The 25,412-nt window shown below is 53.7% G+C and overlaps 5 protein-coding genes across 5 annotated transcripts; 1 reads left to right on the top strand and 4 right to left on the bottom strand.

The window, feature by feature from the left end:
• Positions 1 to 1,279: 1,279 nt before the first annotated feature.
• On the bottom strand, positions 1,280 to 1,915 carry ColSpa_00801 (uncharacterized protein; the record flags this gene model as incomplete). Its single annotated transcript, XM_049267013.1, has 3 exons — positions 1,280 to 1,309; positions 1,364 to 1,675; positions 1,739 to 1,915. 3 exons carry the CDS (start codon positions 1,913 to 1,915, stop codon positions 1,280 to 1,282), a joined length of 519 nt encoding a protein of 172 aa, XP_049122970.1.
• Positions 1,916 to 8,327: 6,412 nt separating this feature from the next.
• ColSpa_00800 (uncharacterized protein) lies at positions 8,328 to 9,818 on the bottom strand (the record flags this gene model as incomplete). Its single annotated transcript, XM_049267012.1, has 2 exons — positions 8,328 to 8,850; positions 8,914 to 9,818. The coding sequence occupies 2 exons, from the start codon at positions 9,816 to 9,818 to the stop codon at positions 8,328 to 8,330; spliced, it is 1,428 nt and encodes a 475-aa protein (XP_049122969.1).
• A 2,801-nt stretch (positions 9,819 to 12,619) lies between these two features.
• ColSpa_00799 (cell wall mannoprotein 1) lies at positions 12,620 to 13,329 on the bottom strand (the record flags this gene model as incomplete). Its single annotated transcript, XM_049267011.1, has 2 exons — positions 12,620 to 13,117; positions 13,183 to 13,329. The coding sequence occupies 2 exons, from the start codon at positions 13,327 to 13,329 to the stop codon at positions 12,620 to 12,622; spliced, it is 645 nt and encodes a 214-aa protein (XP_049122968.1).
• A 5,370-nt stretch (positions 13,330 to 18,699) lies between these two features.
• ColSpa_00798 (protein FDD123) lies at positions 18,700 to 19,581 on the bottom strand (the record flags this gene model as incomplete). The annotated part of the gene is made up of 1 exon (XM_049267010.1): positions 18,700 to 19,581. One exon carries the CDS (start codon positions 19,579 to 19,581, stop codon positions 18,700 to 18,702), a length of 882 nt encoding a protein of 293 aa, XP_049122967.1.
• Positions 19,582 to 21,523: 1,942 nt separating this feature from the next.
• ColSpa_00797 (carotenoid 9,10(9',10')-cleavage dioxygenase 1) lies at positions 21,524 to 23,452 on the top strand (the record flags this gene model as incomplete). The annotated part of the gene is made up of 2 exons (XM_049267009.1): positions 21,524 to 21,576; positions 21,634 to 23,452. The coding sequence occupies 2 exons, from the start codon at positions 21,524 to 21,526 to the stop codon at positions 23,450 to 23,452; spliced, it is 1,872 nt and encodes a 623-aa protein (XP_049122966.1).
• Positions 23,453 to 25,412: the final 1,960 nt, after the last annotated feature.

Genomic DNA, 25,412 nt, shown 5'->3' with positions numbered 1-25,412 from the left:
AGCTACTCGAGGGTTGGTAGTCCGAACCGGCTAAGGGAAGGCATGCTGTCAAGACAGGGCCAGCAACATCCAAGGCTTCGCGTCCTACGCCGACTAACCATGGTCGGGAACCACGTGGCATCCTGTTCTGAGCACCTTCAGCGGTATATCGTCGCTGCCATGGAACAGAAAGTTCCCATTCTTGTCGTACAAGTCAGCACTTGGCGTAGCGACCAGGCACGGCGTGGAGACGAACGCTAGGTGGCTAAGGATTTGTAAGTAGTCAGCATCAACTACGATGGATAATTCCTGAAGCCTAAGATGCGACTATGAGCCGCCAAACGAATCTTTTGTAATGTATGAACAATTCTTATGTTTAGGGGGTTAAGAGTTCCGTTAGCTGGACGCGCGGCCGTGAGCAGATTCTCTAAGACCACCAAACACATCAAGTAGGAAGCGATGTGCAGTCAAGGGCCGTCTTCCATCTGGGCAGTGTTGGGTCTATTGGTGGATAGAGTCAAAGCAAGGAGGCTGCAGTACCCATAGAACGACTATGAGAGGACTTGGGGCATGTGACGAGGCGTGTCAAATAATGGCTTGGCACAAGCATGACGTGCCGTTCCCTAGGATTCAACATCGTTGGCTTGGAAATGAGGAGGCAGAAGGGCGCTGCAGTCCACACCTTTACTCCTTGCGAATAGCTTCCTCTCATGAAAGGGACCAGCCTGTTTCCCTAGTCTAAAGGAGCAACAGCTACACATCAATAACGGACATCAAGCAGCAGTCAAGGGATCATTGTTGTAGGGAAAACCCCAGGACCAATGAATGGCATTGGCCTGCCGAAGAGATACTCTCGCCGTCCGCCTTCACTGCATGGAATATGGTGGTTTGGAGTTCATGGAGCAACACCTGACCGTGGAATCGAATTACAGGTTGAGACAAGGAGAACATACATGTGGCCTTACCCAGCAAGAGGGGAAATGTCTCTCAACGCGTGATTTCGAGACTGGTCAGACTCCATTTGCTGTTCGACAGTCTGGTCGGAACGGGACGACTTGACATATCAACCGTGCTTTAGGCGAGCGGCAAGCAGCTCGCTTAGCGGAATACACGCCTTTCCATATCAAGCGGTGGCACACATATTTCAAAGCTTGCACTCCAGTTCGGCATTCCGCTTTGTAACAAGATCATGGCTGGAAACATATGAACTTGTTGTTGGGGGTTACCCAGAGGATTGCATCTTTTGCTCTAAAATGTACACGTGCTCTCCCGGTCGTAAATCCTTCCTGCCTGGATATCCTTATGGGTCGGCGTCGCCAGCCTTTCTCGCCTGGATTCATGTCAGTCGTGTATACTCCTTCACTTTGAGATGAACGAAACCTACCCGCACAGCGCTAGCACCTCCCAACTCTCTCTCGAGTCCATCGGGAAATTCTCTGGGGTACGAGGGCTTGTCGGGGTAGTTGGCGGCAACGATGCCGCAGAGGCCAAGGAAGGTAGCGACGAAGGCTCCGATCTGGAGCAAACCCTTGCCGGTGGTGGTCCAGGTGTACTCGTAGGGCGAGAACATGCCGAGCAGGTCGTGGTCCTCGTGGACAGGCTCGCCAAAGTTGCGGCGCTCCTGCTTGTCCCACCAGTCGGCGTGAGGGTCGCGGAACTGTCTCTTGATGAAGGGAGGGTTGATGTAGCCGCCGTTCTGCGCGTCCGAGAGTTAGCCAAGGCATCCGGACCTCTGGTCACCAATTGGGGCGTCACTGACCATGCCGGGGTCCTCCGCGTCGGACAGGGTCGGGTAGTCGGGGTACTTCTCCTCAAGGACCTTGCGGTCGTTGAACTGAGGCGGGAAGAAGGTTCGCTGCTGGACAATGGGAGTTCGTCGGGCGGCCTGGGCGGCGCCGCGGATCGTCGAGACCCGCGCGAATCGTTGGGACAGCATCTACAAGAGCGAGTATGTCAGTGGGCGATTGTTCGGAAAGTCAATTGAGTGTGGGAGTGACGGTACCGTGGCCGAATTGGTGGGTTCCGATGCAGCCCAATTTGCTTAACCGTGAATGTGATGTCGTCGCAGGTCAGAGCAGAGCCGAAGCTGCACTTGGTTGATGATTGCTAGCCAAATCCCTCGACTCTGGTTGGTTGGTGCGAGCAGCTATTTGGCCTGAGGCAGCAAGGCTCAATACTTGTCTGAGGGACCGTCTGCCTGAGGGTGTACATTGTCCGTCGCGAACAACAAGTGGGGCCATACATCGATCCTTGAATCCTGATTTGGCCTACTTGACTGACTGATTCAAGGGACACTGCCAGCGCATTCCAGTTGGTAGCAGCACCGCTCCAATACCGTCACCACTTACCTATGTCCCTAACTCTGGCGTCCCGGGTCTGTTAAGCAGTCTGAGCACCTGGGCCACCACCGTCGACCGCTCAAGTTCTCTTTTCGGCTAGCCCAGGCAAGGCCGGAGCTGCGTCTTTGCAAAAAAATCTATCATCAAACTTTTTGCTGATGACGCTGGATTTGCACCCTTTTTCCTTCGCAGCAGGCCACCCAGACGTGTCATCATGGTCAAACTTCAAACTAGAATTCATTGAGCATTGACGATTCCGTAGACGTTAATTTGGATGCTTCAGATGCCTTGTTCGTCGAGATCACGGCCCCATCTCGCGCCCGCCCCCCGTTGCTATTATGAACAAGACCGCGTCGCCCGAGCCCGCGCATGCAACTCCCGAGGCCATCGACTCCCAACGCGAAGAACAAACCGCGCCGCCCGTTCAATATGACACCGATCCCCCTCATCACCGCTTGAATCCCTTGGATCCGACGATTTCAGGGATCAACTGACGCCCAACGGCAACGACTTCATCGGCTTGGGCCTGCGCTCTCCCACACCACCTCCACGATCATCATCCTCATCCCCATCTCCTCCACCTGCCGTCTCTGCCAACGAAGATGAAGACGAGCGCCCCTCCAAACGACGTCGCGTATCGACGCCACCTGCGCCTGGGTCTGGCCAGAAAAAGAAACACATCTCCCCGCCATGGAAGAAGGTCGCTGCGGACGGTCCGACGACCTTCATCGACAACGGTAGACGGAAGTCTGGTCGCATCAACACAATACCCCTCGAGCTTCATCCGCCATCTGCCAAGCGAATGACACGCGGCGCCCTGCAAAGCAGTCCTCCGTCCAAGAACAAGTATGCGTCAACGAACGGTCATGCGACGACACCTGTACAGAATGGAACATCAAAGACTCCCTCGCGGAAGCCGTCAGCACCGAAGCCCGCGCCGCCGCCCCAGCCAAACCCTCTAGTCGAAAGTCAGTCGCAAACGAGATCAAGTCGACGCGATCGACGCGCAAACGAAGCCCTTCCCCGCATACTCAGCCAACAAGGCAATCTACTCGAACAAGGAGGGGTCGTCGTAGTTCCATCGAAGATGCCACTGCGACAGCTTCCCTGGGCAGCCCGAACCGTTCTCGAATCAAGCTACGCGTACGCACGACTGAGCTTCCCGTCGTTCATCCGGAACAGGTTGGCAAACGCCAAAGGATTGGGCCTAGCTTCGAAGAATACTGGGAAAAGGCACAGACAATACCGGTTGAGGAAGGCGGTGTCTTTGTACCAGAAGATGGACCAAGCTATACAGATGAGATGGCCCGAAAAGACGCACAGGTCATATTACGCGTTGAGGAGGCAGTCGAACCCGGCGGCATTCTCTCACAAGAGCGTTGCTCCTTGTTTGTGCCCGAGGCCGAAGAGGAACCACCGCGACAATGGGCCCATGCAGATCATATGGCCAAGGCCATGGCTAACTTCCGGAAGCTGATGGTCGCAGAGCAGCAGAGGCATCGAGCCCAGGCAAAAAAGATTGCTGAAGCTTGTAGGGATGCCTGGCTTCGGCGCCAACCAAAGTCAGCAGAGGAGCTCGAAGCCGAGGCAAGGCTTATTTGGATTGGACGATACAGGGTAGTGGTCAAGAGCATGTTTGGCACATGGGAAAACGTCCGACACGAGATCAATCGCCGGAGAGTGCAGGAATGGGAAGCTGAGGAACAGCGTCGAGTCAAAGCCGCGCTCCAGCAAGCAGTCAACTTATCAGAGCAGAAGCTGCAGGCACGACGTGCGCAAGCTGACTCTGACCTGTCTGATGAGGACGACCTGGATGACGACGACGACCTTGACGACCTTGATAGTGACCTGGACAACAGTCAAGCCATGTCAGTAGATGCGGATGATGACGATTCGGGCAACGAGAATGATGATGACATGTCATCTTCAGAAGAAGAGGAAGCAGGCGAAGATCATACTGGCGACACCGGCGACGAAATGCTCACGCAAGAGCAACTGGTTGCAAAATACGCCAATCTGCCGGACCTGTCTCCTGATGAACAGGTCGACAGCAAGCTCGCCAATGGAGTAGAATCGACTGCAGACTCTACAGCAGCCGGTACCGGTGCTGGTGACGATGATACCAGCGATGAGTCTGTCGACATGGACGACGATATGGGATCCACTGATATGGACGACACCGACGAAGGTTCTGAAGTAGGCGAAGAGTCTGAAGAAGAAGAAGAAGACGAGGATGAAGAGCCTGCGGGACTTCTAGGGATGCTCTTTGGGAAGTCCGAGTTGAAGAAAATCAAGAATGAAGCGCAACCCGAAAACGGGCAGGTCAACGACAGCGATACCCCACTTCCAACCACTTCTGCGCCGTCTCCAAACGCCGAGGCCTCGTCTAATTTTAGAGAAGAAGTGGTCGAAGACGAAGACGAAGTATCGTTGATCCAGCACCCGGGTGTTTTTATGAACAGCGATGGAATGGAGATTGACGATTCAACACAAGCGAATGAGGTTGCACTTTCGACTGAGGCCATGAGCGATATGGTTAATGGAGGCGACGAAGTGATTCCCGAGAAGCAGACAGATGCACCGGCATCGCCACCCAGAGCAAATCAAGAATCTATCACTGGTGAAGAGAAGATGACGGAAGCAGCTGAGGCCGCGGAAACACCTGCTGCAACAGATGTATTGGACGCACCCGTCGTCTCGGAAGACGTGGAAATGGCAGATGCGCCGCCAAAGTCAGTGGATACTCAGGACCCCGCTCTGGTATCTGCTGCTTCTGCAGTTGCGGCAAAACATGTCAGCCCTGATACGGACATCGTTACCGTTCCTCCAAGCCCCGAGCAGAGCCACTCACCACCTACATCCGACACCAAACCCTCGGAGGTGGATACGATGTCTCTAGCGACACCAGGTGTTAAAGATCTTGTCAGTCGATCAGCCTCGCCACACCAACAACAAGATCAAAAGACCGAGATCCCTTTCCTTCTCCGCGGAACACTACGAGAATACCAACACGATGGTTTGGACTGGCTTGCTGGACTGTATGCGAACAACACCAACGGCATTCTCGCAGATGAGATGGGTCTTGGCAAGACAATCCAGACCATTTCGCTTCTCGCCCACCTCGCGTGCCATCACGAGGTCTGGGGCCCGCATCTTGTCATCGTACCAACGAGTGTGATGCTGAACTGGGAGATGGAGTTCAAAAAGTGGTGTCCTGGCTTCAAGATCCTGTCCTATTATGGAACACAAGAGGAGAGAAAACGTAAGCGACAAGGCTGGAACAATGACGACGTGTGGAATGTGTGCATCACATCGTACCAGCTTGTCATTCAAGATCAGCAGGTCTTCAAGCGCCGACGGTGGCACTACATGATCCTCGACGAAGCTCACAACATCAAGAATTTCAAGTCACAGCGCTGGCAAACCTTGCTTGGATTCAACACCCACTCCCGGCTTCTTCTGACTGGTACCCCACTTCAGAACAACCTCACTGAGCTATGGTCGCTTCTATTCTTCTTGATGCCCGCCGAAAACGGCGTCGGTGGCTTTGCAGATCTACAAGAATTTCATGACTGGTTCCACAAGCCTGAGTCCCAGATCCTAGAAAACGGCCGTGAGACTATGGACGAGGAAGCTCGTGCCATCATTTCCAAGCTGCACAAGGTTCTGAGGCCGTATCTCCTCCGGCGACTCAAGGCAGACGTTGAGAAGCAGATGCCAGCAAAGTACGAGCACGTGGAATTCTGTCGCCTGTCAAAACGCCAGCGCGAACTCTACGATGGCTTCTTGGCTCGCACCGACACCCGCGAGACGCTATCCTCGGGCAACTACCTTTCAATCATCAACTGTCTCATGCAGTTGCGGAAGGTCTGCAACCACCCTGACCTGTTTGTCGATCGCCCAATCATGACATCTTTCAGAATGCAGAAGTCCGTCCCAGCAGAGTATCAAGTCACGGACCAGTTCTTGCAGCGGTCTCTACTTGCAGTAGAGCCAATGTCCATGGTCAGTCTAGGGGTGCTCAACATGATTCCAACGCAGCATGAGAACATGTCCAACACGACAGCAGAGCGGATTTCGCAGCTCAGTTTGCATAGGGTACTCATGGAGTTGCGGGAAGCTCAGAACACCAGAGCACACCTTGCCCGCACAAACCTTGACCCATCGACAGTCCAATCAAACATCATGTACCTGGACAGCCTCGCTCGATGGCGTCGTTTCGAGGAGCTACAGCACAGTGTCTACCTGAACGCCCTTCGCGGCCAACGTCGGCCCATTTACGGCAAGCGCTTGATCGACTTTTTGACTCTTGGGCTGGACACTCGACCTCGAAAGCCCAAGCCAAGGGTCCCCAATCAAATTTTGAACTGGTTCGCAGAAGATTCCGACTTCCTTCGTGCTGTCATTCATAGTGCAGATGAACGAGCCGATTCGATGCAGACGACCATCCAGAAGTTCGCCTGCGTCACGCCAGCCGTGATTACTCGCGACATGAACGAGGTCGTCCTGGGTAGAAAGGCTGCACAGGCCTTCACGGACGAAGATCTCAAATTGTCTGCGCCAGTTCGATGGGCCCCCTTTATGCCGAAGCAGGCGCCTATCGACCCGTGGCATGAGTCCCGCATGCGTCTCAGCATCCAGTTCCCTGATAAGAGACTGTTGCAATACGACTGTGGAAAGCTTCAAGCTTTGGACAAGCTCCTTCGCAAGCTCCAGGCCGGCGGCCATCGTGCTTTGATCTTTACGCAGATGACCAAGGTACTCGACATTTTGGAACAGTTCCTCAACATCCACGGCCACAAGTACCTCCGCCTCGATGGTGCGACTAAGATTGAGCAGCGACAGATTCTCACCGACCGGTTCAACCACGACCCAAGGATTCTTTGTTTCATTTTGTCGACGCGTTCGGGTGGTTTGGGAATCAACCTAACTGGCGCGGACACAGTCATCTTCTACGATCAAGATTGGAACCCAGCCATGGATAAGCAATGCCAGGATCGATGCCATCGTATCGGCCAGACTAGAGACGTGCACATTTACAGGCTCGTCAGCGAGCACACAATCGAAGCCAACATATTGCGCAAGGCGTCCCAAAAGCAGATGCTCGACGACGTCGTCATCCAAGAGGGTAGCTTCACTACGGACTATTTCAACAAGCTATCCGTGCGCGATGTTCTCGGCACCGAAGGGAACGATTTGGTCGACGATGCTGCTAATGCCGCTATGGACCGTCTTCTGGGCGGAGTCGACAGCGGGCCTTCGAGAAGTGTGGGCGAGGACCTGAAGCAGGCCGAAGACCAGGAAGATGTGGAAGCCGCCAAGGCCGCGGAGAAGGAGCTCCAAGAAGATGACGCCGAGTTTCAGGAAAAGAGTGGGGCGCCCTCGGGGGCCTCCAGCACCCGGCAGGGCACGCCGCGTGACGACATGGCCGGCCAGGCGGCCGGCCCCGGCCCCTCGGGCTTGGGCCGATTCTCGGAGTCTGTTGCCCCGGACGAGGCCGCGGCGGAGACCGAGCACAACGCTTGGGGCGAGCGGATGCGCAACATTGACGAGTACATGCTGCGGACAATGGCGGAGCAACTCAAGGGCACAGCGCTGGATCTACCCAAGGACAAGAAGAAGAGCAAGAAGAAAGGTCGGGACACACGCAAGCGGTAGGCGGGCGTGTTGTTTCATTATTACCACCACAGTACCTAGTGTTTTTTTTTTCTTCTCTCCTTTTTTTGTGTATCATATGGTGGGGTACGCATCGGAACATAGGACGGTCTCGAGTATGATTAGACCTTGCATGTATAACGGAAAACGGCGCCTTGGGGGACAGCCGTGGCATGGAGTTTGAAAAGGGGGGGGTCGTCGGTTGGCGGCAGAGGCCCCTCTATGGAGCATAGACACGGACAAAGTAAAATAAGATAAATCTCCAAGCATTGGCATCTTCTCGAGCCCGAATTCGTGATTGAACTTTCCAATTTTCTCTTCATCATCATTACAGTACTGTCAGGGATTCACTGCTCAAACTGACGCCACAGAGTCCGCCGCCCCCTTTCTCGCAGCTTCCTCGCCCCACGCCCTGGCCTCCCTCTTCAGCTCATAGCTCACATACAAAAACGCCGCAACAGCCCACAAGCCCGCCCACACGAAGGGCAACGACCAGCCGATGACGTACGCGACGTCGCCGCTCATGGTGAAGATCAGGGCCGTGCACAGTACGGCGCACGCCTCGGCCCCGACGGCCCAGAAGATGCCGAGCCGGCGCAGCATAGCACGGAAGACGTGGCTCGCCTCGTAGCGCCTGTCGAGGGCGACGCGGAACTCGGTGCCTCCCGAGCCGTCGACGGCGCAGATGTCTTCGATGAGGGAGTAGATGCCCGGACGCAGCTGGGCGCCCTTGGGGATGGAGGAGATGCGGCAGGGGGCGGAAACGCGGAAGGCGCGGCTAACGTCGACGAGCAGGAGCTCGGTGCCGAAGACGAAGAGCATTGTGGTGACAGGCATGGAGAGGAGGCGGATGGGAGGATGTTCCGGCACGGTGCCGCTGGGGTATGGTGCATTAGCAGCCGTACGGGAGGGGGGAATGGGGAGCCGGGAGGGGACTTACACGATGAGCTCGATCATGATGATGATCCACGCAAAGGAAAAGTTCCAGTGAAACCAGTCGAGATACCACCGGTGCGCGCCAATGACACGGCACGTGCTGCCCTTGCGCCAAAGACGCCAGAAGCGGAGAAAGTACTCGACGATGCTGGCGCCGCCGACAGCGGCAGTGACGATGGAGAAGACGGCGTTGGGGCTGAGCTTCTCCTTCTTCTCGGTCGGGGTGTTTGTCCCGGGCCCCACGCCGTACCAGAGGCCGAAGTACAGGGCGATCGGCATGGCGATGGAGTCGAAGAGGATAAGGGCCCAGAAGAGGAAGATTGCCATCTTGCGGGTGCGGAGGGTGTAGTTGAGCGGCGGGGGAGTCGGCTGGAATGCCGGTCTGCCGGGGGTGCCGCCCGGGCCTCCCGCTGCGGCGTCAATGGCCTCATGAATTGCCTCATCGGCCGTGCCGGGATGGATGGAGGAACGGGTCGGCGATCGGGAGCTGCGACGGGTCATGGCCAGGCTGGGCCGGCCGAAGGGGCCGTCATAGCGGCGGTCAAAGTCATGGCTCTGGCGGGTGATTCGCTTCGATGTACGCGGGGGGGTCGCATCGTGGTGCGGTGCCGATTTAGGGCGTTGAGCTGCGTCGAGATGGTCTGGCATGCTCTGAGACTTCTCGTCCAGGGCGTGGTCTTCCCGCGCATCGAGGACATTGGGGGTACGCCCGCGCAGGTGTGGTTGTTGACCAGTGACATGAGGAGCAGATGCTGCGGGTCTTTGGGATTGGGTTATTTGCAAGCTGTGACGGCCGAACGTCGTGGGGTCTCTGTGTTGAGTGTTATGGTGTTCATCTTTGGACTCTCGAGGTCGCGGGAGGACCGGAGTCGCGGGGCTGTTGGCCCCGGTAGCATGTTTCTCGTCCATGGTGTTGGATGAGAGCTGAGGCGTCTTCAGGGCTCAAGATGAATATGGTATACTACGAGTGATCGAGGTCAATTGAATGGAAGATGAAAGAAGCACGAGGCCCATCTCATAGAAAGACGGATCATAGCTGGATCTCATAAGGAGGAGGAGGTTAGTTGAGTATTAAGTTGAGCAGGTGTAGCAAGTGTCGCGTCGCCAAGGCTCAGACTGGGAGACGATCATGACTTCCCGGGGCTTCCAGCGAACAGTCGCTAGTATTGGCACAGATCGATCAACAGAAGAGCAAATCGAAAGAGGCCAGACAAAGGGTCCAGAGCATCATTGTGGGCTGCGGGATGTGGTGACATGCGTGGCATGGGTGGTCCCAGAAGCACAGGCTCCGCCGGGCATGATGTCAGAATGAACCCTGTGGCGAACCCCCCAAACACTTCCGCTGTGTTTCCCTACGACGATAGCATCAGTAATTGGATTCCGAGTCTGGGTCCTTTCCAGGGGTCCATGTCCGATGCAATGCAGGGAGAATGTTTGTATGCGGGAGGAAACAGACGTCAATGCTTTTACTTACTCTTGCCCGCGCCCCAAAAAGCGTGAGGATGGAAGTCGCATTATATGATGATGCTAGGCAGTCGACGTTGCTTGGAGACTTTGCGTGTGCCGAGTCGGTGCGTGGCGTTGCGGGATGAACCCGACAGGGACATGGAGGGAAAGAGGAAAGAGATCACAGGCGGTGGATAAGATAAGCTCTGGCCAAGCGTCCCCCGCCACGGCCTGTCGCTTGTTCCTCAGTCTGCTGATGTTGCCCGAACCTTCTCCGCTTAGTCATGCACTGCTGCCCGCACAGTAACAAACACCGTGCTCCGGTTCCCAGTGTCCCAAGTCATCATCCGACGCCTGCGAGACCCCTCAGCGATGCTGAAGTCGGAGGGGCCTAGGGCGCCGCTCAGACAGAGTTTTCCAATGCCGGTGGCCTGATGCAAGGCGTTAACAAGGTCTCACTTGGCCCCCAACATGGTCCAGTCCACAGCATAGAACTTCATATTGGTTGGCGCAATCAGCTCCTGCAAGGTCCAACCGCGGGTGAACCAACGGCTTTTGCGAAAGTGGCTATCTGGGTCCCCGTAATTCACTTTGATGTCATGCGGAGAAACATCAGTCATGTAGACGTAGCATATATCAGCCCCTCGGTACCAATTGAACATGGAGTTGATGGACTCGGGCAGCTCTGCGGAGCTGGCCTTGTCGATGCAGTTGGTGTCAACCCACGCATAGCTGTATCCGTCCGAAAGTGCCTCTTGGCAAGTTGGTCGATTCTTGAAAAAGACCCCTCTTTTTAGTCCTGATTTCGTGGCTGTTCCAATCCTGCAATATTATTTCTCCATCCTTCCAAGTGTGGGATAAGATGGCGTATGGTGGAACGAGGGTATGATCAATAAAGTCTTTCAACTTCAAGGTCCTAGTGTTGATGAGACGCATGGCTAGATCAACTAGGCGGCCACAAGGGGCGCACGGACTCCACGCCAAAAGAGGAGAACCAAGCAATGTATCTGTGTGATGGTGGCTATCATGAGCTTTCAGGGCCTGAAGGAGGCCTATATGTCCGGGATGAGGTCATGTCGTGGGCGTCTCACTGTGTCACTACTCGACTCGAGGACCAGGCGTACTGTCTTCTTGAACTTTTCGGAGTCAATATGCCCCTTATCTATGGTGAAGGCCATAAAGCTTTCTTGAGACTGCAGGAAGAGATCATCAAGACTTCAGATGACCAAAGTATCTTCGTTTGCGATATAGAAACCTTGGTCATGACATCCCCTTTGTCCACGAAGCCTGCCCTCTTTTCTCGCTCCATAGGGATCGGGCGTTTTTCTCGGGTGGCGGCCCCCATGGCAACACTCCCGTCATCCTACTCCATCACCAATGCTGGACTTTCAATCACGCTACCGCTCATTGAGACGCTTTCGCCCAGGTTCGTTCTGGGTGTCCTGAACTGCCGCGATCTTTCAGGGTAGCCGAGCGGCCCCATATGCATTCCGTTGTCATCTCACGTGAGCGATTACCGACATCAGTACACACAAGTATCTCTGCCCGCTGCCTGGGTCTCACTGAGTTCGGCCTCAATCTGGCCCCTACTGCCTTTGTACGAAGAGAACGCCGCGCATGCTTAAAATTGGTCATCAGATTTTATCCCTGATGAGCCTACAAGCATCATAATCTCTGGGCCGCACAGAAATGTTGACAGTAGCATAACTCAACGTATACTTAGCCCCGTGCAGCGGATGGGTGCCAGGGCCTAAGTGCCATTTAATGAGCAATTTGCACGGGGCCGTTCAAGCTGGGTCGGGGATGTGATGGTAACTGTCAGGACGGCGACAGCGATAGAATCCTCACATCTACGAGGAACTTCCGTTGTATTTTTAGCAGAGATCATTTTTGACATGAGCCAGTACATAAACGCACGTGGCCGCAAAGGACCTATGAGTGGTTCTATTCTTTCTGCCCAGTACAGCTTGATGCTGAGGGATTCGGATGAATCAGGCAGAGCATAACAGACCGGGCAATAATTTACCCAAACACCACATTCTCAACATCAAGAATCAAAACGATGAGCATAGAAGCATATATCAAGTTTGAAGTTCAAATTCATTTCAAGAGATTCCGCAGCGCAGCTGCTCTGGCAGCTCAGCTGGCTCTCCATTTACCGGCTATCAATACACCTCAAAGAAACGAACACGCTAGTAATCTTCATATAATCGTCAGATGCCCCAGGATGAACCCTATCCTCTCGTACTAATGTCAGACGACATTTAGGCAATGACCTCAGCGTGGAACTGCTCTGCGGCACCAGCGGGCGCGGCGGGGGCAGCGGGAGCAGCGGGAGCAGCGGGCGCGGCAGGAGCGGCGGCGCCGGGGGTACCATCGGAGAGCTTCTGGATACCACCGTCCAGAGAGGTGGTGACCTGGTCAACCGATTGCTGGGCGATGCCCTGGCCGATGGCGGGGATCTTGGAGACGATAGCGGTGCTGAAGTCACCGGCAACGGCCTTCTGCTGCTTGAGCTGGTCAACGGCGACGGAGGTGACCTGGAGCTTGTCGAGCTCGGGCTTCTTGGCGACGAGGTCGTCGACAACAGTCTGAACGGCAGTGGTCAGGCCGCCGGCAGACTGCTGAAGGGTGAGGGCATCGCCGATGGAGAGCTCCTGAGCGCCCTGAATCTGAGTGGTACCCTGCTTGAGCTGGGCCTGGACCTTGTTGGAGGCCTCGAGAAGGTTGGCGGCGGTGTTGGTGTCGGAGGCGCTAAGAGCCTGTTTAAGATCGGGTTAGTCTGGAATAAATAAACAAAGGGACTGGTGTGCATTTGGTAGTTTACCTTGACAGTGGTGTCGAGCTGGCCGAGGGAGTCCTGGACGTTCTTGAGGGCACCCTGAATGGTATCGAGTTGACGCTTGCTGTTGAGAGAAGCGGGCATGGCAATGGCGGAGCCGGCAAGCAGGACGAGCACGTTGGTGAAATGCATCTTGATTGTTGGTTGATAAGCTGAAGCTTTAGATGGTGATATGCTGGTTAAATAGAAGTAAAGTTGTTTGATGTTTGTTTTTAAGCTGAGAGTGTTGGGTGCTGATGAGATCAAAGGAAAGAGTCACTGAGAGCAGGAAAGTCCACGGCTTAATATACCGACTTTGACGCATTGCGAACGAGGGAAATCAGTATTCCGCGACTGCACGAACTATTCATCCGAACCGCTTCAGTCCACGGCCATGAGGCGCCGGAAACCGTACGACTCGTCACCCTGCGTCCTCGGGATCCAGTCGCGATGCGCAAAACCGATGTCCTCGCAGCCGCCACTATGGAAAAGATGTCAACTACCGCCCATAGCTACCGCACTCGGAGCCTTGGGAGCCTAATCCGGCTTGTGTTGTAGTCATGGCGCGAGGACGTACCCTTGAAACACGCGCAGGTGGTTATCCCGTGCGAGGTGCGGTTCGGTCGACTCAAAAGGTGCCACGGCTTTCTCACCTTCAGACGAAACAAAACGCCAAGTCACGGACCCTATTCAGAGCCGTCCTTTTCTTCCAGTGTCGGCACAGGAGGATACGATGATGGGCTTTCACTACGAGCTTGCATGGGGACCCTTGGGATCAGAGAGGTGATCCCTTCTATTTTCGGCTCTCCGAATGGGTGGTGTTCGCCCACTGCGGTGTGTGCGTTCACTATTGCTTGTCCCGGGATATGGTCGGTTGTCGCGAATCACACCGACGCCGTTCGGATGGCACATGGTGTGATCGAGGTTTGACCCCCGTATTTGTCAATATCCAAAAAGTACTGTGTTCTTAACGCACCAATCGCAATGGGTGAAAGGGGGACTGAAAGCCTGGTGTTTTCTCGATGCAGATGGATACCACCTGCATTCCTTCCCACACTTGCAGGCATAATGCTGTCTGCAACCTGTCTGGCTAACGTCCAGGATCTCTCTTTCGAACCAACGCAATAAGCTTACCTGCGTTCTTTTGCAGATCTGGGGGCTAGCTCGTGGCGCAGGTTATGTTAACTTCACTCCTGCAGGACCTCGAGCACACTGGGTGCGGGAACGCTAATACCGAGCACTTCGGGGTGTTCCGCCTGCACATCTATGTATCATTAGCCTCTAGTTCTTAGCTAAACGGAATAGCGCCAGACAGAGCTGTCACGGGCAAAAGATCTGTTACCTGCAGGGCAACACTAGTGCGGCAATCAGTGTCATCATGCGTCGGCGTGCAGACGCCCCAGGCGCACACGAGCCCTCACAACGACATCAACACTAGCGATGACCGTGGCGACGACATTCGGGTGTTTGCCAACCACTCAAAAGTTTACGCACTCGGATTCGACTCAGCACGCCCCATTATTGGTTGCTCGTTGAGACGGTGACACTGTTGACAAATGGTGTACGCCAGATGTCAAATCACCGCAGATACCATCTATCGCCCAAAGGTCAGTGTCATTCGCGCCTGGGCTAGGACGTCCAGAACCGGAGACCTGTCACCAATCCGATGCTGCGTCTGGTGCAGGGGTGGCTGAGTCGGATGGGTGATTATCCTCACAGTGACACAAGGGTTCAATCTATCATCATCGTGACGGTGGCGCATTGTGGCCCTGCCAACGGCTCGGTTCGTCGGGCGCCTTCAGCTCAGCTGGTGCCATGTCAAAGAGCAGGCATCGAGGGCCAAGAAGTGGCCCTCGGAGCGGAAGGGATGCGGGTGAGGCAGCTGGCACCTCTCACTTCATGTCCTGGCCTCATACCGTGTCTGGTGTTGTCAAACAAAACGGAGCGCTGTGCTCCTCACGGTCACTCCATCACATCCTGGCGAATGACCGAGACCGAGCTGGCTCAGACATCAGGTTTGTTACATCCGATATCGACGTGTTTTCCTATTCTAAAGTCCCTGGGCTTGTTGGGGTTTTGCAGTCCGGACCCTGACGAGATCGGACCTCGCAGAGGGAGTCCTTGCACTTGACAGACAGTACCAGGGGCGCGAATCGTCCCACAATCGCTATACTCTAGTCCGGAGTTCTAAGCTTTGGGAAGATAATTTTTTCAAGCCGAGAATTTCCTAGAAGGGTCGTCTGGAACCCTCGTCGTCGGATGTCACCTAATCCGGGTACGTCTCTTTCGCATAGGCAAGAGACGTTTTGAGATCATGTCGTTCCCCATGGTGGGGCGGTGAGGTCTGGGGTATCTCGGGCATCGTCCACTTTTGGTGAAGCGGTGATCCGACTGGGTGGATCTGCTGTTGGCTTCCACTCTGAGAGGATGATTGAGGCGGTGATTTCAATGTATCCAAATAGGCTCATTCCGAAGATTAGTGGAGGAGATGATTTGAATTTACACCTGTTACCAGTGGCAAACCGCCTTTGGCTCTCTACTGGTAGAAAATGGTGTCGATCTTGACAGCATCCAAAAAAGTATATATCCAACATGAGAAGAACGGAGGATGATCCGTATTCATCAATGAAGTCAAATCTATAAGGTCTCTTCCAAGCCTTGTCTCGTAAAAAATGACCGTTGTGCTCTTAGTCATATCAACCGTCCGCCACACCCGCATTGAATATTTCACCATCACCCGCCCGACGTCCTTCGCAGGCATGCAGGACTCCAAAAGTCCCATCCACTGTTTTCGCAATTTTTACAACTTCCAGACGAACCCTCCGGCCCATCTTTACCTTTTTTCCGAAGAAGTCTGCATACGATGAACCCTGGTCATAGCCTTCGGCCCTTCAAAGGTAGGTTATCGCGAGAGTACGGATGGATAAAGGGCCCGAAAGCAAGTGACGGAGAGTCAAACTCAACCAAACAGGTACCACTGCGAGTGCGACTTCTTAGAGTTCACCCACTCGCATTCGCAGTCGGAATTCCTGGTGGGTCCGCCTCTGACGATGCCGATATCAAGTTGTTCTAACTCACTTGATGGTCCATAATGCGATGATTTTTATGCCAGGCCAAGTTTGCTGCCTCTACTTCCCTCTGGGGCTCTATCACACAGTAAACTATTTTACAATTTACATGAAGCTTGCCGATTGTAGTTGTACGCATACACCCTTGTTCCAGAGGTCGCACTCCGTCCGAAACGAGTCTCGCGATCCTATGCTTTGTTATGATGGATATTGTTCGAGTTAACCGCCTTGTTTCCTTAAAGTGATCTGCTTCAACATTTTCAAGATCTCAGCTGGTTGCCCATCGCCCCGTCTTAGTAACATGTTATAGTGTCAATTCAGTAGTCACATACCTGGTATATCCTTGGCTGAACAGTTTTCAAGCTAGAAGATGACCGGGTTATCTTTCCTTTGTTAGGTAAATCATATTATCATGAGGAATATTTTGTATCTTTTGGCCAGCAATTAAGCTTTAGTTTCTTCAATACGGTGCAGATAGAAGATAGCTCATGTAGCAACAATCTTCAACTTTATAAATACAACATTGGTGGAGAGTTTGAGTTAGTGTATAAGGAGGCTGAACAGCTAGTCGATAAGATTCGAAGACATGAAATCAAGGGTAGCAAGAACACACATGAAAATGAGCGAAGTTCATAAGCTATTGTCTAATCGTCTGGTTTCTACGTCTGATTTCCACTTTCCTCTGTTTATTCAAGTAGGTACAATTAGGGTTAAAAATCCCTAACCCATGGGGACCCATGGGTACCCAGATGAATGGGTTGGGTGAATGGGTCAACCCATGAAATGGGGGTTTTGGGTTTTGGGTATTTGGGTATTGTTTTTTTTGGGTATGGGTATGAAAAATCCCCATACCCAAATGACAAGATAAGAATGGGTTTATGGGTTGAGAATATTTGCTGTATTTTCTGCTTAGTACTTGACGGATACCCATAATACCCATATCCAGAAAACAGAAATCCCCATTTGGGTATAACCCAAAAACCTATACCCATAATCTTGAAAAAAACCCATAACCCATATGGGCCCCAAAAGAATCCCATGGGTCAAATGGGTACCCATGGGGATTTTTAACCCTAGGAACAATGGCATGTAACTGACGGAACTGTTGAAAACCAGAATATGCACAACGGAAAATGATGTGATATAACGCGAGTAAATAATACCTGCTCATTCATGTACAACTCTCATCGTGATAATCTCAGAGACATCTCAACATCTTGCGAACATAACATTCTCTGCCCTTTAGGATTGGGCCTGTGGAGCTGCCTGCTTTGTGATGTTCTATATTCAGGCTTTCAAAAGGAGTGGATCCCCAACCACTCCCATAATGCTAAGGGAATACGTGAAGGCAATGAAACTGGACTGCTACTAATCTGACTGGTTTTGAGGTCCATAACTCAGAATGACAACGTCACGGGATATAAGACGCCATTGCTGTCTGGCAATTGTGGTTCCAATTTTGTTGTCACAGATAACCTGGTTACGATATGCCATCATAGTGGTGAAGTGTGTCTGAAAGTATTGTACGATTGTGTATTGCAAATATATTGGCAAGACTCTCTCGTTAATCCCAAGGATGCCTTTTTTGAAAAAAGAGGGGAAAGTCCAAGTGCACCTCATCTAATAACGAATAAGCTGGACAGGGCAGGTTTGCAATTGTCTGAAGCCATCAAATCCCCCTTGTCTGGCTACATACGGCATAAGGGATAATCGCAATCGGGACGGCTAGTCTACAGCATACTGACTTGTTCGAGAAGCATGTCCCCTTTTGGATTACTTGGTTACTACCGAGATGAAGATATATCACACAGTTCAAGTATTCTCCGCGTGTTGGAAAATTTGTCCTTACATCTAGATTAATGTAACGAGAAAGGAACTCATAGGAATATTCCAATGCTCTAAACCAGTTTCTTTACAATAATGACGCAAGTGGCTTGTGTTAAATCCGTAAAGTAATGCCTGGATAGAGTTTTCGAGCCACAGTTATGAATGAGCTGAAAGATTCAATGTGGGCAATTATGTCAGAACTAATAAGAACAATTGCCATAATATTTGTAGATAGAAAATATACACAAGATACGAATAGCAACAAATGAGGGGACAAGAATTAAATTTTGTAGTCGAAACAGTTTCCTCGATACATATCAGCCAATTGGACCAGCTTGTTTTTTAAGTATTGAATTGATCCTAAAGAAACTCTCTTTCGTGAGTCTAATAACCACGTCTCGTGGATACCACGAATACCCACCCAATATTAGTTACAAAAAGAGACATTACATAACGCCGACATACCAGCGAAAATGCTACTAATTCACTCCCCGTCACCGTTCAAAGAAACATGAGCATAATAACAACTTTTGAGACACCCGAATCTGCCAGCCGCAGGCAATAGACTCATGCAAGTGTTCAAGCCGCAACATCTCATCTCGCTAATGAGACCTCGTCTCTAAGCGGTTCAGAGCCCGTTGCTGGGCCCAGCGGCACCGAGGTGCCCATGCTCGCCACCATGCTGGCCAGGATGGATCTTGTTCTGTCCTGGCTCGCGAATGTGCAGACCTAGAGCTGCGGGGTCGATGTTCCTGTGTCCCCAGAGGAGGAGTAGCCCAAATACAGGCTTAGCCATCACGTCCAGGATGCCGTAGAAAATGGCCTCCGAGTCCGGGTGGATGATGTTGCCGCCCTCGCTAACGCCCCAAGCGATCGGGTACAGGAACCACAGGAAGATAGTCAAGACACCGCAGTTGCGGTAGGTCGAGCTGACTTGCCCGCCGAGCGCCGCGGCATGCCGGCGCCCGTCAATGACGAGCGCATAGACGACGTAGAAGAAGGCGAACATGCCGAATACCCAGTAGCCCCACTTGTAGCTCGTGCTCGTGAGGGCGCCAACGAGGCCCGTGACGATCATGATCTCGTCCGCGAGCAGGGCGATGAGGATGCTGGGCCAAGGGAGCCCAGCGGTGAGGAGCAGGTCGAGCAGTAGCAGCGGCGTGGTGATGAACCAGTCAATGTACCGCACGTAGAAGATCTCGCGTGTGCCAACGCCTCCAGGGCCGAGAATGTCGTTGTTGCGCGGGAACTCAACCTGGATGGGCACGCGCCCAAGACCGGCGCCCATGGAGAAATACGCTATGCAGGCGACGAAGGTGATGGAGGCTGTGATGTAGTGGAAGAGACGGTGTGTCTCGCGCTTGGTGAAGCCCATGCCCAAAAAGACGAGGGTCGAGACGGCCATGATGGCGCAGACGGCAAAGTACCAGTCCGAGGCGCGCGTCGAGATGCCCAGGTCGGCCTGCTGGCCGACGCGGGCGTTGGTGTTCAGGGCTTGGTTGCCTGACATTTTGGCGGTTTTTTTTCTTTTGGCTCAGTCAAGTGCGTCGAAGCTGACGGGTATCAGAGTAACGATTGAAGCCGGGCACAGCTCTGATATCTACCAGATGTTGATGGCTAACTGTGACTGAGATGCCGAGATCAAACGAAACGGGAGAGGAAGGGGGGCTTGAAACTAGCATTATATCCCATCTCTTGTCTCTCGACAGCTTCAGTCTTAGCCCCAAGCTAACGCGATTTCAACAGCCCCTGCCGGTTGATCCGCATCTAGCCCTGTCGCATGACTTCATGGAACTTGTAAAAGGCGAGAAAAGGTAAGGTTGAGATGGCCATGAAATCCGGATGACGTTTAGACTCGAAACCACGACCGGCCGTGAGCCGCAGATGATAGGCGATAGGTCGGTCGACGATGGGCTAAGGGGTCGCCAACACCACCATCTCGTTGGCAGCCGTAGCTCGATGGTGGACCGAAACCAACCGCTGACACCCTCTCAGATGAGACTCGACCAAACGCCAGCCAAGACGGACACTACAGATGGGGTCGAAAGCTTAGCTGGCGCCGCATTCCCTGTCCATTGCCAGGCATCGCTAACGAAATTTTTGAATCACATTGCAACGCAAAGGGATTTTTCTGCTCCGCTTCAGCCTGGGAAGCGGGGTCCGGCGAATGGGATGGGTCGCGTCGACTCTCAGACCACGCAGCTCCGTGATGAATCCATGACGACGAGAGTTAATCCAGACCTCCCCCGGTATCTGGTCGCGAAGCGGAGGAAACAACAACTGTACCAGGCGGCGAACGCGAGAATGACCCGGTCTGGCTGGATTGTCCGGGCCATTTCCACTAGGGTATTGTTTGTAAGTGGCTAGCGACACAGGGTAATAATGACAAAGCCCCAAGCGTACGAAGAAATGCGCAAGAGGAGGAGGAAAAAAAAAGGACGTCATGTCGATGAAGTCACCACTTTCACCCAGCTTTGCGCCGGGAGCTAACGCGCAGTATTCCCGGCCCCACCTGCCCGGACCTAGCGCCGGCAAACGAACATCAAAGAGTGATGTCTGCAACAATTACAAATGCCGAACAACAACTTGGCACTGCTGCAGGCAAAACGACACTAGCCGTCCACTTTTCTTTGATCCAAACGGCCCAACGGCCGGCTAGATGAGTTTGGAAACTCCCTGAGAGCTGTCACGGACGCAGAAAAGCAAAACGGCCTCCCACAAGGCCCCTCGATCGCCAAGCCATGTGCCCGATCTGTACCGCATCCACGAAGTCTCTTACCCTTGTGTCAAAAAAGGTCTGGTGACCGCACGCTGAACAGTTGCGGTTCGCACTAGGTCGTTGATCTCCTCCAGCCGAACTTGCGCCTGAAAGTTCCTTTCCATTGAGCGGGGAGAGTTGGCCAAAGTGTTGCGGCCCATCCTTGCCATCGACTTCCAGATGGTCATGTCCATTGCGGTCCCCTTGGCCCAGGCTTTCCACTCTTCTCCACGCTGGCATGGCAGTCCAATCGTATCCAGACGGACCACGCGTGGGCGGGCCAGCACACTAGATTGACTGGGGAGAAAAAGTGCCTGAGCACCTCCGAACCTCCGAGCGCTGCTTCGTCCCATGTCGTCATACGGCCAACATCAACTGATGGGGAATTTGCCGCCAGTTCTGGTGTCGTTCTGGTTCGCGCTCAAGGTTTCTATGCAACCATGAAATCATCCTGACCAACCGCAGGCTAGGAACTACTCTTCACCATGGATACACACCTCGGCTTGCGGTGGCATGGTCCGACAGGTCCGCATTGCGCAGTTGCTCCGGAGGATAAACTAGGCATGACAGCCTTTAGCCTTCTGCTCTTGGTCTGCCCAAAATTCGACGCCGCCTCCTGATCGCCATGGATGAGAGCCGCATGCCTTGAGACAAAGTGTCGCGTTACCAAACATTACTTCTCTCAACATCAAACATGGCTGTTGATCCTCTCACCGAAGAGGCAACGGCAGTCGAGAGTCGTCATCCGTGAGTATCCATCTTTTCCCTCACTCTCATATTTCAAGTTGACTGACAATTGGGCAGCTACCTGTCCGGCAACTTTGCGCCAATACAGTCATGTCTGCCATTGACTCCATGTTCGTATGAGGGCACGATACCGCCCGATCTCGCGGGGGGACAGTACGTCCGCAACGGCGGCAATCCCGTGACGAACGACGACCAGAGTCGAGCGGCGCATTGGTTCGATGGTGATGGTATGCTGAGCGGCGTCCTCTTCCGCCGCATAGGCGAGAAGAACACTGAAATCCAGCCCGAGTTCGTCAACCAATACCTGTTGACCGACGTCTACTGCCATGCCAAGAGCAACAAGTACCTGCGACGGCCTGTGGTGCCGAGCATTGCGACACTGGTGAACCCCGCCGTGAGCATGCTTCGCATCATGTTCGAGGTCTTCCGCACCGTGTTCCTGGTCATGGTATCTCGCCTTCCGGGATTCGGCCGTCCGATCAAAAAGATCAGTGTCGCAAACACGAGCGTAATATTCCACAACGGACGTGCGCTCGCGACATGCGAAAGCGGTCCGCCGTTGAGGTTCGCGTTGCCGAGCCTGGAGACCATTGGCTGGTTTAATGGGAGGACCGCAGAAAACGAGCCGGTGAAGAGCACCGAGAGTGGCTTCGGCGGCTCAGGCGTCAAGTCTTTCATGAGGGAGTGGACGACCGCCCACCCCAGAGTCGACCCGGTGACCAAGGAGCTCATCACGTTCCACGCGACGTTTGTCAAGCCATTTGTTCGTTGCTCCGTCGTGCCGCCGACGTCAAAATCGTCCGCGGGTCGCCCGCCCATCTTCGACGCGCCAGTCCCGGGGGTCGAATCGCCAAAGATGATGCACGACTTTGGGGTGTCGAGGCATTACACCATCATTATGGACCTGCCGCTCTCTCTGGATACGATGAACCTGCTTCGCGGGGTTCCCAGCTTGTCGTACGATTCCGCAGGGAAGTCGCGCTTCGGCGTGTTCCCAAGACACCAACCTGATGCTGTCCAGTGGTTTGAGACAAACCCGTGCACCATCTTCCACACCGCAAACTGCTGGGATGCGCTGTCACCAGATACCGATATCAACGCCCCTCGAGTATCAGTAAACCTTGTTGCGTGCCGCCTAACGTCGGCAGCTATGGTATTCAGCGCTGGCAACCTACCGACGCCTGAAGTGAAGCCGGTGCCTCCCGAATATGCCGAAGAGGAGCAGTGCCGCTTGTACTATTACAACTTTCCTTTGTCAGACAATGCCAACATCCAATACAATATCAGACACCAATGGGCGCTGTCGGCCATTTCGCTCGAGTTCCCGTCCGTAGCTCCGGCACACTCGATGCAGGAAGCGCGGTATGTCTATGGATGCTCGACGGGCGAGGCATCTTACACCGTTGCCCTCGGCAAGGCAGCAAAGATCGACCACTTGGCTAAGTTCGACATCCGGACGCTCATTGCGCGAGGCGTAGCCAACCCCCCACAGCCTGTCAAGGGATGTGTAGACACGCGGAGTGTTGCTCAAGTCCTGGATAGCAAAGACCCGGAAGATCCTATCAAGCTCTTCCGGATGCCCGATGGATGGTATGCCCAGGAACCGCGTTTCGTTCCTCGCACAGAGCCACGGTCTGAAGATGACGGATGGTTGTTGACGTATGCCTTCAATGAGAATCAACTCGACAAGGAAGGGGAATGCCTCCCGAGTGCCGTGAGTGAGCTGTGGGTCATCGATGCAAAGGAGATGAAAGAAGTGGTCGCTCGGATCATACTGCCACAGCGGGTGCCATACGGACTGCACGGGAGCTGGTTCAGTGAGGACGAGATTAATGAACAGAGGCCATTCGAAGCAGTGAGGAGGATGGTGCAGTAAAATAATTGTGCATCTTGGCATAAAGCCTTGCAGTGCTTGGAGGTTGAAGTCGGCTGTCTGAACTTGCACATGATACCATAGTCTTTCTAGTAGTAGGCTGAACATAATCTTTGTCATTGGTCACTTATCTTCTGATACCACTAACGTGGTCAGCCTTCTTCCTTTGAGTTCGTATGTATTATTCTCGATGTCCATAAGAGCTGGGGAACTGGGAGTAAATTCGATCTGGCTTGTTCGGATCCAACTTTGCGAATGTATATGCCAAGCGCTATGCGGCGTCCATAGCGGTCCCTTGACAGGTTCATATGGTTGAGTCTAGTAGAACAGTTCTCCTGCCCAAGGGACGAAGTACATTGGGTGGCCAAAGCCTTCAACACGTGAGAGGAGAGGACCCGTCGACGCTCCCAGTTCTCAATCCATCACTGGTTGAGAAACGGAACTGGCAACGAAGACCGAGGAGCTCGGTCCTCCGACCTTTGATTTAAATCCGCTCCGACGTTGGTAGCTGGCTAATGCAACGGCTGTAACGGCTATCCGCGCTAGCTTCACTATAACACCACTGGATGAGGCGGAAACGTGACGTGTCTGTCAGCGGAGACAAGCCTAGTAGCCCGAATACCATAGTCGTTCAATTGGCATCAATCGCGAGACATACGGGGAAATGCTCGGTCTCATCCCGTCTTGGTTTGTTGCCATTGATCTGCCGTGGGGATGTGGGCTCGATTCCCTGGGAGCGTGAATCTTTACTTCGCGGAGACAAGTTAACGATGCGGAAATACACAAGGGTGCTAATGGATCCGTTGACGTCTCGCGCGCTGTCAACATCGGCTCATTTAGTCCCGGCGATGATGCGAGAACAAACACTGGCCTTGGCTCGCAACACGTCGCGGCTATGTCAGCTCAAGGTGTTCAGACGATACGCCGTCTTTTCTGTCGAGTCACTGACATCAGCACGGGATTGCACCTAATGGGATTGCGCCTAACATGTCCCGGTGCAGGAAGGGTCGTTGGTGGTTTGTGGTCTAGTAGTCAACCAAGGGACATAACTGATGAGGTTCGTGGTGTTTCCGCTTACCGCCGTCGGCGCCGACGGTAAACCAACGGATTTTCTGTGGCCTTTCTCCCAGGTGACTAGGTAGTCAGCAAGAACCATGTTGCCTTACCCATCCTCCCGCCTTCGCTAAAATGCTATGCCCACAGCGGTCCAAGGGGGCGACATTGTCGGCTCGAGTGCCCTGAACTGAGACTCCAATGGAGGGTCCATTGGAGGCTGGGCCATGCCCCTCACCGCTACTGCTTGCCGGCAATGGGACATGTCTCTTTGCCCAGAGCCCCGGAACCCGCCCGCCCCCCTCCCTTCTCCTCCCGCGGCGGCTTGTGCTGCGAACCCCCCCCTCATCAATAAGACGTTGAGGCTCACGGCCCGAAAATCGTCAATCTCAACGACGTCCGTTGTCGTAGCCGCCAGTCAACCTTCGCTACGACTTCTTCCGACGACTGGTTGCAGTATGGTGATGCCCAGACATTTGGTGAAGCGCCGAGAAGTAACCCCACAGGGCAGTGCTGGACGGCGGCGACTATCAGTGAATGGGTGGTGAGGTTTCGGCGTCCAGATCTCATCTTTTGGCTTCCGAGACCGTGAAGGTGTGCCCAGACCCATCACAGGCTATCATGTGTGATGTAGTGCGTGATAGACCGCTGTAAGATGCTCCCCCCGCGTCTTCGCTGACGAGACCCATTCCCCCCTTCTTTCCCCGGGTTCCCCAGCCTTGCACTGGGTCCATCGTTCGTGTTCGTGCAGTATCTCGAAATGTCCGTCGTCGCTTCTGGCCTTTTGTCATGGCTCAATTCCCGGCCATCCGAGACTTTTGGCGAGGGTTGGCAAAACGTTGGCAACATGGGGAACCCCCACAATTGTCATCTCGCGGCAGACAGATCTAAGGTCCGTGGATGGAGCCGT

Source organism: Colletotrichum spaethianum (assembly GCF_022836535.1).
Source record: "Colletotrichum spaethianum MAFF 239500 DNA, contig01, whole genome shotgun sequence".
Taxonomy (NCBI): domain Eukaryota; kingdom Fungi; phylum Ascomycota; class Sordariomycetes; order Glomerellales; family Glomerellaceae; genus Colletotrichum; species Colletotrichum spaethianum.
This window is presented reverse-complemented; position numbering and strand designations above follow the sequence as displayed.